Source organism: Mobula birostris, chromosome 5, assembly GCF_030028105.1.
Source record: "Mobula birostris isolate sMobBir1 chromosome 5, sMobBir1.hap1, whole genome shotgun sequence".
Taxonomy (NCBI): Eukaryota; Metazoa; Chordata; class Chondrichthyes; order Myliobatiformes; family Myliobatidae; genus Mobula; species Mobula birostris.
The window spans coordinates 48,576,203-48,591,086 of NC_092374.1; the positions used below are offsets into that span (position 1 = coordinate 48,576,203).

At 39.9% G+C, this 14,884-nt stretch overlaps 1 protein-coding gene across 3 annotated transcripts in view; it reads left to right on the plus strand.

The window, feature by feature from the left end:
* LOC140197685 (lysine-specific demethylase 4C-like) overlaps positions 1 to 14,884 on the plus strand; it is a 385,265-nt gene that overhangs the window by 154,606 nt on the left and 215,775 nt on the right. For all 3 annotated transcript variants that reach the window (XR_011885993.1, XM_072257997.1, XM_072257998.1), the window contains exons 9-11: positions 1,928 to 2,133; positions 2,470 to 2,717; positions 11,750 to 12,129. Coding sequence is in view for 2 of the 3 variants with exons in the window: in XM_072257997.1 (XP_072114098.1) it covers positions 1,928 to 2,133; positions 2,470 to 2,717; positions 11,750 to 12,129 (834 nt within the window). In the remaining variant the exon portion in view is untranslated. The remainder of the gene's footprint in view (positions 1 to 1,927; positions 2,134 to 2,469; positions 2,718 to 11,749; positions 12,130 to 14,884) is intronic.

Sequence of the window (14,884 nt, forward strand, 5' to 3'; positions counted from 1 at the left end):
CTCTCGGCTGAAAATCTCACGCAAGCGCTGTTGGCATAAACACTCTTTCCAGTAACCTTTAAGCTATGAAGCTGCCAAATCTACCAAATAACACGTAAAAATACACAGCCTATATAAAGTAGAAATATTGTATGTACAGTGTGGTATCACTTACCGGAATCGGGAAGACAGCTTGCCGAACACACTGATGATGGTGTTTTAGACTGAGTTGTCGCAGGTTGGGTGGTGCAGTGGCCCCCACCCTCCGGGCCGCCGACCCGATACATTGCCAGGAAGAATGCAGCAGTAGCCGGGAGGCACACAGCACGTCTTTAAGAAAAAAGCTGAAATAAACATGCTAATTAATTAGGTGCCGCCGACACGTAATTGTCGGCCCAGATCAGAGGCGATGCAATCGGAAATCGGCACTGATCTGGGCCGACAAATACATGTTGGCGGCACCTAATTAATTAGCTTGTTTATTTCGGCTTTTTTCTTAAGGATGTGCTGCGTGCCTCCCGGCTACCGTTGCATTCTCCGCGAATCGGTACAGTATCTGTCCGGGGCCTGGGGGTTGGGGTGGTGGGACACGGGGGTGTCATCTCATCATCGATCAGGGCAGGCAGCTCATCTTCTCATATGACTGCCCGCCTCGATGTCGAAGGTCGAGGTTCGTCGTCTGCTGTGGCTGATGTGGAAGGCTTGCTTGACTGCTGAGCCTTGCGCATTTTTCTATCATACAGTTGTTTGTAAGGACTCAAACCATCCTGCAAATATCTCCTAAACCGACGTACCCTTTCAAAATTAAAGTTGTACTTTATCATTGCAGCGAAAATCTCACGCAGTTGCTTCACGTGAGGAATTCTGCAGATGCTGGAAATTCAAGCAACACACATCAAAGTTGCTGGTGAACGCAGGAGGCCAGGCAGCATCTCTAGGAAGAGGTACAGTCGACGATTCAGGCTGAGACCCTTCGTGACGAAGGGTCGCGTCCTGAATCGTCGACTGTGCCTCTTCCTAGAGATGCTGCCTGGCCTGCTGCGTTCACCAGCAACTTTGATGTGTGTCAATTGCTTCACGTTCAGTTCACTACTGCATTCAGTTTCGATTGTTATCCTTTCCTCTTCCAATTGCATCAGCTCTTCATCTATCAGTTCTTGGTCATGGGATGCCAAAACCTCTTCAACGTCATCTTCATCAGCTTCCACAAGCCAAACTCTCTTTGTCCTTGCTTCGTTCACCACGTTCGAAACGCTTAATTATGTCTAGTTTTACGTTAAGTGTAACACCCTTACGAGCTCTTTTAGGCTTTTCCGATACCTTAGAACTCATCTTGCTAACGGCTACTCACAGGCACGTGTTTAAGCAATGCCGGCGAGAATCTGGGGGAGAACGGCTGCTCGGCCTTTTATCGTGTACTGATTTTTTGGCGTGCTGATTTTTTATTGCGCGCTGCCTTTCTTCGTAACAGTGAAAACACCTTCTGATAGCGAAAACAGGGTACTAATGTAGGTCTTTCGTAACAGTGAGGTTTCGTAAAGTGAACGTTCAAAAAGCGTGGGACACCTGTAGTTCTTGTTAACCAACCAAGCATGTTTGTTTCTACTCATATAAATGTTGCATTTGGTGAATTTGAATTATAAAAGAAAAAATAAAAAGCTTTTATCAGTGAAGGAAGTTGTGAAGTCAAACATATGTTAAGTCCTTTAGTGACGGAAACCCAAGCTGATCCACATGACTCTGTTAACTGCGATGGTTAATGTTTAACTGACCACTGATGAGATGTGGCAAACTGCTTTATTGTACCAAACTGCTTTGACTGATCAAGAACATCCACCACCTATTCCACATAATTCATGTCGTCAGTGAATGGAGCCTGTGTCCTGAATATAAAAAATAACTTGGGTGCCATATGTATTATTAAATGCAATATTTCTTCTTGATTTAGTGCACATGTAGGAAGGACATGGTTAAGATATCCATGGACATCTTCGTAGAGAAATTTCAGCCAAGTAGATACTCACTTTGGAAACAAGGAAAGGATTTTCAAACCATTGATCACACAAAACCCACTCCAGAATCAACTCCCGAATTGGAGAATTGGCAAAAGCAAAGAAAAGTAACTCAGAGGAAATCTGGAACGTCTGTGAAAAGGTACTTTATAATTCTGAATCAGTACATGTGTGGTAAAATTCCATAGCTAATCTCCCAACACATGTTTTAATTACTATATCACTGCAATGCAAGTGTCATATTTGGGTTTTGAATGTAGTCTTAAATGTCATAAATACTTGTAAAATAGCTGTCATCAAAATATCATTGATATTTCCTTAATAATCTCAAACTTAGTATTAATTCATAATCTCAGATTGCTTATATATCAAAATGAATAAATAAAATATCAAATCTGTTGGTAATTGAAATTGTTCATAAGAATATAGCTAATTTTATCCAGGACAATTCCAACCTGAGAATCATTATCTTCTACAGTGTCTATCAGTTCAGAACTCGATCTAAGAAGATAAAATGTCCAGATGATGAAAATATGTTCAGTGGTCCTGTGGCCAAAGAAACAACTGCAGCAGAGCCACTTACAGATGGTATCAATGTTGATGAAAACTCTAATGGTCAAGTGAAGAAACAGGAGTCTGGCCATGTTGCTGTAATGAGTCCTGAAAAAGAAAGTTGTAAGGAAATGCAGTTGGATCAGACAGCATTGGATAAAGATCTGTTATCAGGTGAGAAGGGAAATAATTATGTTTCTTTCTCAAAGCACTTTCATTGCGGATTGTTGAAATGTCAGGTTAACTATTTCACTGTTTTTTGTTACTTAATCTTCAGCGATGTCTTAAGTCACTTTCAGTGGGTCAACATATAATTGTATTCTGTGGTACAAAATGGGAAGTAAGGTTTCCAATTCATTAGTGCTCTGTGCATTTTTTTATAATGGTTACGCCTTTAGGAAGGCTATTTGGCACGCCATTTCTAATTCACTAGTTCCACCCTAAATGGCTCCCCCCATCTTAACATCTTTTTCTTTTTTTTCTTTACTGCATGTTTATCAAATTCCCTCTTTAAAGGTTTCGTTGAAACCTGTCTCCACCACACAAGGGAATGCATTCCAGGTTCCAACCATGTATTGAAATAAAAAAGGTTTTTCTTATGTTACTATTAATTTTCCCATTTTATTTCATGCCAATCATTTCTAATGCTCAACCCTTCATCAATGGGAGCAGCTTTCCACTATCCACTGTGTCCAGATTCCCTTTTCATTTTATATATGTTTATCAAATTTCCCCTTAGCTTTATTTTCTACTCAGAAAACAGTGTCTGCCTCTATATTCTTTCCTAGGAACCACTGTCCCTTATTCCAGGAATCTTTCATGTAAATCTTTTCTAGTCCTCAGTAATGTCTCTACATCTTTTCTGTATGGAGATGACCAGAATAGAACTAAGTACTCCCAGTAAGGTCAGACCTCTGTTTTATAAAAGTTCGGCATCATCCCTTCCTTTAGACCCCTATGTCTTTATTAATAATGTCCAGATTGTTTATGCCTTGTTAACTACTCTCTTAGTCTGCCCAGCCACTTTCTATGACCGTATCTTCATGTTTCCCTACCCCTGCAATTCTTTTTGAAAAGTATTTTGTCTATCCTCATTCTTCCTATCAAAATGAATTGTTTCGTATTTCTCCGTTATGCTTCAACTCCCATGTGCCTGCTCATTCTGCCAATTAGTTTATATCTTGCTGCAATGTATTGATGTTCCCCTTGCAGTTCAAGTCCGACCAAATTTTGTATCTTCTGCAAATTGAGAAATTGTGGCTTATACCCCAGGTCTAGGTCATTCATATAGATTAAATAAGATGTCCCAAAAATCAATCCCTGGAGAATGCCATTATTTATATACCTAGTGTCTGAAAAGAAACCATTCACCATTACACTATTGTTCAATAATTAACCAACTTCATATCCATGCTACTGTTGCTTTTTTTTGCCATGTGTATTAACTTTGTTGATGTGACTATTAACATTTTACCAAAGTCTTCTGGAAATTCTTGCATGCTACATTGACTCTGTCACCTTACCAAAATTTCTGTGAAATTCATTCAATACATTGTGTCCTGAACAAATCTGTGCCGACTTACTTTAATAATCCATTTTGCCCTGTGATGTCTCTACATTATGTTCAGCCAACTTTTCCAAAACCGACATTCTATAATTTTTTTTAATATATCAGCTGTCTCAACTATTTTATCCTTCAGTACTACTTTGGAACCATTTTTTCCCTGTTGATGTATTCATTTAGTGTCTTAATACAGCCCTCAGCATCCACATTCATTTCCCAAATAATATTCCTGCTTTTCCATATATTACTCTTTTTCTGTTTATTCACCTATAGAATACATTTGGATTTCCATTAATGTTGGCAGCCAATGTTTTCTAATACACTCTCTTAGTTTTTACTTCCCCTCATTCATTTGTAGTCAATCTGGTTTTCATAGGTATTTACAACCCAACCCTTATAATAAGCAAACAAGAGAGAATTTGCAGATGCTGGAAATCCAAGCAACACACACACAATGCAGAAAGAACTCATCAGGTCAGGCAGCATCTATGGAAAAGAGTAAACAGTTGACATTTTGGGCTGATTTCATCAGGACAGCTTATAACTGCTTATAATAAGCCGTTTCTTTTTTATTTTACCTCTGTTGTCATCCAGGAACTCTGAATTCAATTATTCTTTATTTGTGTTTCGTGGCAATCTGCCTCAACTGTACCTGACAACCTTTTCCATAAAAATTGCCCATTTTTTCAGTCGAAGCAAGCAGCTGAGAAGAAGGGAGTGAAGAAATCGGGTACAAAAAGTCTTTTTTTTTAAACACTGCTCGGGGAGAAGGCTGTGCACTGCACAGGCATGTGACGTAGCGCGCCAAGGTTTAAAAAGAGGAATTTTTCAACGGTTCTTGTTTCAGTCAAAGCAAGCAGCTGAGAAGAAAGGAGTGAAGAAATCGGGTACAAAAAGCCTTTTTTTTAAAAACACTGCTCGGGGAGAAGGGTCTGCACTGCGCAGGCGCGTGACGTAGCGTGCCAAGGTTTAAAAACAGACCACCTTATACAGTAGGCAGCGTTGTGAGTGGACAGCGGAGTGAGAGGGAGCAGAGTGGGGCGGCTTTGGCTCAACAGGCTTCGGCGAGAACAGGCAGAGGCCAGGGCAGTTTCCGGTAAGTCTTTTGTCCAGATTGTTTAGAGTAGAGAGAATGCCAGGCAGGATGTTGGAATGCTTCTCTTGCAGGATGTGGGACGTCAGGGAGCCCTCTGGTGTCCCTGACAAAGACACCTGCAAGAAGTGCATCCAGCTGCAGCTCCTAACAAACCACGTTAGGGAACTGGAGCAGGAACTGGATGACCTGCGGATCATTCGGGAGAATGAGGAGATTATAGATAGTAGCTACAGGGAGGTAGTTATGCCAAAGGAGCAGAGGACAGGAAATTGGGTCACTGTTAGGTGAGGGAAGAGGAAAGGGCAGGCAGAGCAGAGTTCCCCTGTGGCCATTCCCCTCAACAACAAGTATACCGCATTGGATACTGTTGGGGGGAATGACTTACCTGGGACAAGCTGCAGTAGCCAGATCTCTGGCACTGAGTCTGGTTCTGCAGTGCAGAAGGGAGGGTGGAAAAAGAGGAGAGTGGTAGTGATAGGGGACTCGATAGTTAGAGGTACAGATAGGAGGTTCTGTGGTCGTGACAGAGAATCCAGGATGGTTTGTTGCTTCCCGGGTGCCAGGGTCAAGGATGTCTCTGATCGATTGCATGACATTCTGAAGTGGGAGGGTGATCAGCCAGATGTCATGGTGCACATCGGTACCATTGACATAGCAAGGAGGAGTGAGGAGGTCCTGGAGAGTGAGTATAGAGAGCTTGGTAAGAAGTTGAAAAGCAGGACCTCGAGGGTGGTAATCTCAGGATTGCTACCTGTGCTACGTGCCAGTGAGGGTAAGAATAGGATGCTCTGGAGGATGAACAAGTGGCTGAGGAACTGGTGTAGGGGGCAGGGTTTCAGATTTCAGGATCATTGGGATCTCTTCTGGGGCAGGTGGGACCTATACAAGAGAGACGGGTTCCACTTGAACTACAAGGGGACCAATATCCTTTCAGGGAGGTTTGCTAGTGCTATTGGGGAGGCTTTAAACTAGATTTGCAGGGGGATGGGAACCAGAGTGCCAGAGCTAACAGTGGGGCTGGGGTGAAAATAAATGATGTTAAAAGTTCAAGCAAAGCCGCAAATAGAAAGGTTGTGAGTGGTGGTAAAAATCTTCTAAGGTGTATATATTTCAATGCTAGGAGTATTGCGGAGATGGCAGACGAGATGAGGGCGTGGATTGACACGTAGAATTATGACATAGCAATTAGTGAAACTTGGCTACAGGAGGGGCAGGACTGGCAGCTTAATATTCCAGGATTCCGATGTTTCAGATGTGATCGAGGCAGAGGAATGAAAGGTGGGGGAGTAGCATTGCTTGTTAGGGAAAATATTACAGCAGTGCTCAGGCAGGACAGATTAGAGGGCTTGTCTACTGAGTCCTTGTGGGTGGAGCTGAGAAACAGAAAAGGTATGGCCACATTAGTGGGATTGTCTTATAGACCACCCAATAGTCAGCGAGAATTGGAGGAGCAAATCTGCAGAGAGATAGCAGGCAACTACAGGAAACATAAAAGTTGTGGTGGTAGGGGATTTTAATTTTCCACATATTGATTGGGACTCCCATACTGTTAGGGGTCTAGATGGTTTAGGGTTTGTAAAATGTGTTCAGGGAAGTTTTCTAAATCAATATATAGAGGTACCAACTAGAGGAGATGCAATATTAGATTTCCTATTAGGAAACGAGTTAGGACAAGCAATGGAAGTCTGTGTAGGGGAGCACTTTGGTTCCAGTGGTCATAACACCATTAGTTTCAACTTGATCATGGATAAAGATAGATCTGGTCCTAGGATTGAGGTTTTAAACTGGAAGAAGGCCAAATTTGAAGAAATGAGAAAGGATGTAAAAAGCGTGGATTGGGACAGGTTGTTCTCTGGCAAGGATGTGACTGGTAAGTGGGAAGCCTTCAAAGGAGAAATTTTGAGAGTGCAGAGCTTGTATGTTCCTGTCAGGATTAAAGGCAAAGTGAATAGGAATAAGGAACCTTGGTTCTCAAGGGATATTGCAATTCTGATAAAGAAGAAGAGGCAGTTGTATGAAATGTATAGGAAACAGGGGGTAAATCAGGTGCTTGAGGAGTATAAGAAGTGCAAGAAAATACTTAAGAAAGAAATCAGGAGGGCTAAAAGAAGACATGAAGTTGCCTTGGCAGTCAAAGTGAAGGATAACCCAAAGAGCTTTTACAGGTATATTAAGAGTAAAAGGATTGTAAGAGATAAAATTGGTCCTCTTGAAGATCAGAGTGGTCGGCTATGTGCGGAACCAAAAGAAATGGGGGAGATCTTAAATTTTTTTTTTTGCGTCTGTATTTACTAAGGAAACTGGCATGAAGTCTATGGAATTAAGGGAAACAAGTAGTGAGATCATGGAAACTGTACAGATTGAAAAGGAGGAGGTGCTTGCTGTCTTGAGGAAAATTAAAGTGGATAAATCCCCAGGACCTGACAGGGTATTCCCTCGGACCTTGAAGGAGACTAGTGTTGAAATTGCAGGGGCCCTGGCAGAAATATTTAAAATGTCGGTGTCTACGGGTAAGGCGCCGGAGGGTTGGAGAATGGCTCATGTTGTTCTGTTGTTTAAAAAAGGATTGAAAAGTAATCCGGGAAATTATAGGCCGGTAAGTTTGACGTCGGTAGTGGGTAAGTTATTGGAGGGAGTACTGAGAGACAGAATCTACAAGCATTTGGATAGACAGTGACTTATTAGGGAGAGTCAACGTGGCTTTGTACGTGGTAGGTCATGTTTGACCAATCTATTGGAGTTTTTTGAGGAGGTTACCAGGAAAGTGGATGAATGGAAGGTAGTGAATGTTGTCTACATGGACTTCAGTAAGGCCTTTGACAAGGTCCTGCATGGGAGGTTAGGAAAATTCAGTCGCTAGGTATACATGGAGAGGTGGTAAATTGGATTAGACATTGGCTCAATGGAAGAAACCAAAGAGTGGTAGTAGAGGATTGCTTCTCAGAGTGGAGGCCTGTGAGTAGTAGTGTGCCACAGGGATCAGTGCTGGGTCCATTATTATTTGTCATCTATATCAATGATCTGGATGATAATGTGGTAAATTGGATCAGCAAATTTGCTGATGATACAAAGATTGGAGGTGTAGTGGACAGTGAGGAAGGTTTTCAAAGCATGCAGAGGGATTTGGACCAACTGGAAAATTGGGCTGAAAAATGGCAGATGGAGTTTAATACAGACAAGTGTGAGGTATTGCACTTTGGAAAGACAAACCAAGGTAGAACATACAGGGTAAATGGTAAGGCACTGAGGAGTGCAGTAGAACAGAGGGATCTGGGAATACAGATATAAAATTCCCTAAAAGTGGCGTCACAGGTAGACAGGGTCGTAAAGAGAGCCTTTGGTACATTGGCCTTTATTAATCAAAAGTATTGAGTATAAGAGCTGGAATGTTATGATGAGGTTGTATAAGGCATTGGTGAGGCCGAATCTGGAGTATTGTGTGCAGTTTTGGTCACCAAATTACAGGAAAGGTATTAATAAGGTTGAAAGAGTGCAAAGAAGGTTTACAAGGATGTTGCTGGTACTTGAGAAACTCTACAGAATTCGTTAGACAGAACCTACCATGCCAAAGCCATGTTGACGATCCATAATTAGGATTGATCAAATATTTTTATGTCCTCTTTATCAAAATACTTGTATATCCTGTCCCTGAGAAAACGTCCCAAAAATTTACCCACAACTGCCATCAGGTTCACAGGCCTGTAATCTCCCTGCTTATTGGACTTTCTTGAACGGTGAACAAAATTTGCTCTCTTCTAGTCCTCTGACACCTCACCGTTGGCTAAAGACATTTTAAATATCTCTGCCAGGCCCTCTACAATTTCTGCATTTGTCTCCCACAAGTTCTAGGAGGATGCCTTGTCAGGCCCTGGGGATTTATCAAACCTAATTTTCTCAAGACAGCAACTACCTCCTCTTCTGTAATCAGGATATGATCCATAACCTAGCTACTCTTATGCTTCATCTCTGCAGACCTTGTCTCCTGAATAAATATGCAAAAAAATTAAGATCTCTCCCATGTCTTTCACCTTCATGCATACATAACCACACTAATCTATAAGATGACCAATTCTTTCCTTTGCTATCCTATTGCCCTTAATATTTCTATAGAAATCCCTTGGGATTTTCTTTCACCTTGTCTGCCAGAACAATCTCATTTGCTCTTCTATTTCGCCTGATTTCTCTAGACATGATTGTTTCTGGTGCTTTTCTTTTGTTTATAATGTTGATCATCATACCTACATAAGTTTGCTTTCAGTTTTATAAAATACAGTACTTTTCTCTTCCATGAATAATTTTTGACATTATTGTTTGCCTGCTTTCAGCTGACCATTAGACAATCCCAGCTATATTGCTGGCAGATAAACCTGTAATTGGGCTATTTCCAAAAGTAGTACAAAGTGCACCTTTCCCCTGAACAAGATGGTAGTCCATGGACACCTACACTGCACTGATGCCCATGGGTGGAAAGCCGACATCACAGGGTGCTCCTCAGTTGGCCCTGAACCATGTTAGACTAGTTCGATTAAACAGAATGGGAGAAACTAACTGCTCGAGTAAAAGTAAATGAAGCTTTTTAGTTTCGATGTTAATTATGCTTTTCAGTCTTTTCATTTTCTAATTAAAAAAACATTTTTAACAGTATTTGGGTGATTTTGAAAGTCAAAATGTGACATTCACAAACATTCAATAGTGACAACTTTGACAGCTGGTGAGCCTGGAGACTAGAATCAGAATTGGGTTTATTATCACTGACATGTGTCTTAAAATTTGTTGTTTTGTGGTAGCAGTACAGTGTAAGACATAAAAATTACTGTAAGTTACAAAATATATAAATAGTGCAAAAGTGGAATAATGAAGTTGTGTTCATGGACTGTTCAGGAAAAAAAGCTGTTTCTAAAACACTGAGTGTGGGTCTTTACCTCTTCCCCGATGATGAGCTTCACTTGTTGTCAAGCACGCTGAGTCCGCAGAGCCAGCTAGTTACACAGCGAGGAGTGTTGCACGGGGCCTTGCAGATATGTTGGGGCCTAGAGACTGGGTTCCTAGCAGAAAACTATCTCTTGAGACAGTGTGGTCTGGGACCCCGAGCAGTTTTGGGGCAGCAGAAGATTCGCTTCATTTTATTTATACAATGTTTATCTGGTGTTTTGCTGTTCCTCGTTTTTATTAACACTGTTTGCTTGATTACCTTTCTCCAGATTATTGTTCCTGGATCAATTTTATATTTTTTCTCTTTGTCATGGATTACCCTCTACTCTGTCACAAATAATCTTGACCTGCAACCTGTATCCTGTAACCACTAATATCAAGAATTAAATTTATTGGAGTATTCTGAAGAATGTATTGTAATTCCACAAGACCACAAGACAAAGGAGCAGAAGTTGGCCATTCGGCCCATCGAGTCTGCTCCGTCATTTTATCATGAGCTGATTCATTCTCCCATTTAGTCCCACTCCCCCGCCTTCTCACCATAACCTTTGATGCCCTGGCTACTCAGATACCTATCAATCTCTGCCTTAAATACACCCAATGACTTGGCCTCCACTGCTGCCTGTGGCAACAAATTCCATAGATTCACCACCCTCTGACTAAAAAAATTTCTACGCAAATTCATCACTGAAAAATTTGAAACAATAGTTAAGTGTTCACATTGACTTCAAGCAAGCTGCAAATTATGTGATAAAGCAACAATGGATTAGCTGGACTGATGCATTAAAATGATAGGTCCTTGGTTGTCTGGCTTCTTCTTTAAAATTGAAGAACAGGCAAATTCTATTAAAGCAGAAATTTATGTGGCCATCTATTTATATAATCATTGAACATTAAACCTAATAAACGGTCCACCCAGCTGCACAACTGGTGAATATATTATTGATTGGAAGCCATGGATGGTTGATGCTTGATGCTGGAAAAAAATCCTGGTGGTGATGATGATTTGCATCTGCAAGGAGATCTTGCGTGCTACTGAATTTTTCAAATTGCATTGTGTAGTGCTAATGCAAATTCATACAAGCTTCAGGATAATGAAGAATATAGTTGGCCTTTCTGGCATTGACTAATCTTAAAGTATTCAACTTCAGATAGTATTTCACTGTAGAAGAACCCAAAATAATATTTCAACCATTGAAGACAAATGTTTTGAACAATTAGTGGATTGATCGATATTCTACAAGTTAATTCCATTGCTTTAATCCCTGACCCAGAGTGGCCTGGACATCAAATTGCACCCTTATTTTAAATCTATTTTCGCAATGCTCCACAAACTGCGTAATTCAGTTTTGCATCTCCCTTGATTTTCTCACAGTCTAGATTATATGATTAGAAAACTCTTGGCATCCTTTTTAAACATAATAGTGATTTCATTTAGCTTGCTGACATTTTGGTAAATGTTCTACATTGTCTTACAGGAATAGTTATTTGAAGCACATCAAATGGATTTTTTTTTACAGTAACTGTATAGCACAAAACACTGTTTTTGTCTGTAGTGTTCATCCAACTATATTTCATGTTGCAACTGAAATTGAATATTCTTTTCACCTGCAGACAATTTCCAAGCAGAATCAGTGTCCAGTCTTGACAGCGCCAAGTGTGGAAATAAAGCTAATGGAAAGAGGAAAGTGAATGACTGTTTTTCATTAACACCAATAACCAAACATGATGCAGTTGACATCACTTCAGAATGCCTGGACCGTGCAAATCTTGGCCTTAAAGTCAAATGGGAGAGCAAGTGTCCAGAGAAGTCCAAGGAGACGGATGCATTCGGCAGGAAGGAACAGTTGTGTCAGAACACTTTTGATGATGTTGCCGCAGAAGTAGAACACAGTTGCTGGAAAGGATGTGAAACGAGTAGTGTGTCCACAGAGGAGGACTCCAGTGAAACTGAGAGTGAAGAAAATGGCTTGGAGCCTGGCGAAGTACCAAGTGTAATAATGTCTTTAAAAATATGTCCGAGAGTGGATGGAATAAATTACCGTGTAATCATTTCTGTCCTCTGGTATAGATAATGATCATTTCATTTAATTAATAGTGTTCAAATTTATCAGAATGACATAGCTAAGTGTTGCTAATCATATTTGGAAAAATTGAACCACCAGATTGCTGAACTTTTTCCATTACCATTTTCGCAACAAATTTTGTAAATATTTCTCTGAAGAATTTATACTGTTTCAGCTTTGATTGAAGTTAGTGTCCTGAGTGCTGCAAGATCAGTAAGCACTGAAATGAAACAGACAATTGATTTAACATCTGTCACTCACTTTCCCTGTATTAACTAAATTCACCAAGAGCCCAAATTATCAGCAAAACTGGTATTATTAATTTACTGCCAAAGGAAATAAAATGATGCTGTTAATTTAATAAGTAGGAAAGTGCAACCAAGAATATAGTAGTCCATACATTAGGCAGGATCTGAATCAGTATCTAATTATAATTGTTTCTCACCTGTTTAATATTTACCTTGAGTAGAGTAGAATCAGTTTTTCAGCAGAAATGTTTAGCTGCATGTGTTTCTCTGCCTCTCTGCTCCCTACTCCCTAATTCTCTCATTTCTCCAAACCCACCCCAGATCTTGTCTTTATTAGTATGGGGTTTGGGTACAAATGTAAGTATTTATAAAGCTGATAAGGCCTAAAATATTATTGTGTGCTGAACACTACAGTTTAGAAAGATTTTATAAGTCTTTCAGAATACGAAGCAAGCTCAGAGGAGATTTGCCAGATTGGAATGAGGGACTCAAGTTATAGGGAGACTAGAAATAGCAGGATGGTTATTCTTGGAGGAGTGTAGGCTAAGAGTTGTTTTAATAAAGATACTAAAAGCATCACACATAAAAATTGCTGGTGAACGCAGCAGGCCAGGCAGCATCTATAGGAAGAGGTATAGATGACATTTCGGGCCGAGACCCTTTGTCAGGACTAACTGAAAGAAGAGATAGTCCTGACGAAGAGTCTCAACCCGAAACGTCGATTGTACCTCTTCCTATAGATGCTGCCTGGCCTGCTGCGTTCACCAGCAATTTTTATGTGTGTTGCTTGAAATTCCAGCATCTGCAGATTTCCTCATGTTTGCGATACTAAAAGCATGTTTATTTTGATGGAATAAGTAAAGAAAAACCACTTCCAGTGATTGAATAATTGGTATTCAGCCAACACAAATTCAAGATGAATTCTAAAAGAACAAATGGAATTATGAGGATCCTTTTTAACATGAGTTGCTTTTTAGGTGTGTTTTTTATGTTGTTTGAAAGAGTGGTGGGAGTAAGTTCAAAAGCTATATATAAAATGGAAATAACATATAACTGAAGGGATGTTCCTCATTGGTAGGGTTGTGAAGAAAAAGCATTAATTGGATAGAACTGAAAAGCCATCGCCACAGTATGTTTAGTTGAGTGGCTTTCTCAAGTGTCGTATCGTTTGATGATTTTATTTTGATGCTTTATATAGAACTGACATAGCTCAGTGAAGCTTTTTATATTTCATTCCTGCTGTAGGGTCCATTTGATGTTTCTGCAGTGAGAATTATTTTCTGTCAAGTCATGTGCTGTCAGCTTGGTTAAGGCTGTACATATTTGATGTAAGATCCTTGCAGTGAGCGGATTCAAGAATGGTTCAGAGTACTTGAGGTGGAAACGAAAAATATGTTAAACTGTTGCTTCAGCTGGCAACTTCATCTTGAAACTTAAAATCATATTTAACATATCTTCAGTAATTGTAGACACTTTGAAATGAGCATTATGCATAAGTAAAGTTCAGGCTGCAAAGACTTGTGACTGGATTTAGAACTGAACTAATAATCATTGGAGAAATGGTTTGGAGATGATAACCTAAAATTATTGAGGATCTTAAAATAAAACAAGATCCTTTAAAATGCATTTGAGGGTTAAGCTTTCCCATGACTTGAGCTTATAAAATTCACTTACGCAATGTAGTTAGGATTTATTTACTGTCCTTGAGAAAGTGGTTGTGAGCCTCTTTCATGACCATCTGCAGTCTTTGTAGTGAAGGTACTGTTGGGCTGGAAGGTCCAATGTTTTGACCCACCAATTATAAAATTGTATATTCAGCTCAGGATAATCTGAGAGACAGTGTTGTTCTTCAGTCAATCTTATAGTTTTAAATGTTGTTAAAGAAGAAGAAGTGCCTTTGAATTCACAAGAATGGATGTTAAATTTGTAACATTGATTCTTTGTATCTTGGTAATGAAAAATGTAGTCACCATTGTTTAAACAAATATGGATAGGGGTACTGTGCAATAATTAGTGTTAGAGAACATGACAGAGACGGTGGCAACCTATTCAGGGGATGAGGGTGAAAGATATTTGGAAGTACTCACTCAGTTGTACTCTTTCACATTTTTGTAATAACATACCCACCTTCAGGATATTCAAAAAGCTTTAGGGCAACTGAAATACTTATTGAACTATAGTCACTCTTGTTATATGCAATAGATAAGTGTTAAGGATTTTGGCTGCCATTGCATTCAGCTGTATGCCTGTTACCAATATTCAGATGATTCTTGATATTTGAAGAGATATGTTTATGTGATGCCATGCACATAAGAATTAGTCTTAATGGAATTTCATTCAAAATTCTAATCTCCTCCAATATCCTCAAAACAAAAGGAAAATTGACGGATTGTACTTATTGGATAGGGAGGGCTTGCTTTTCCTGGAATGAAGAA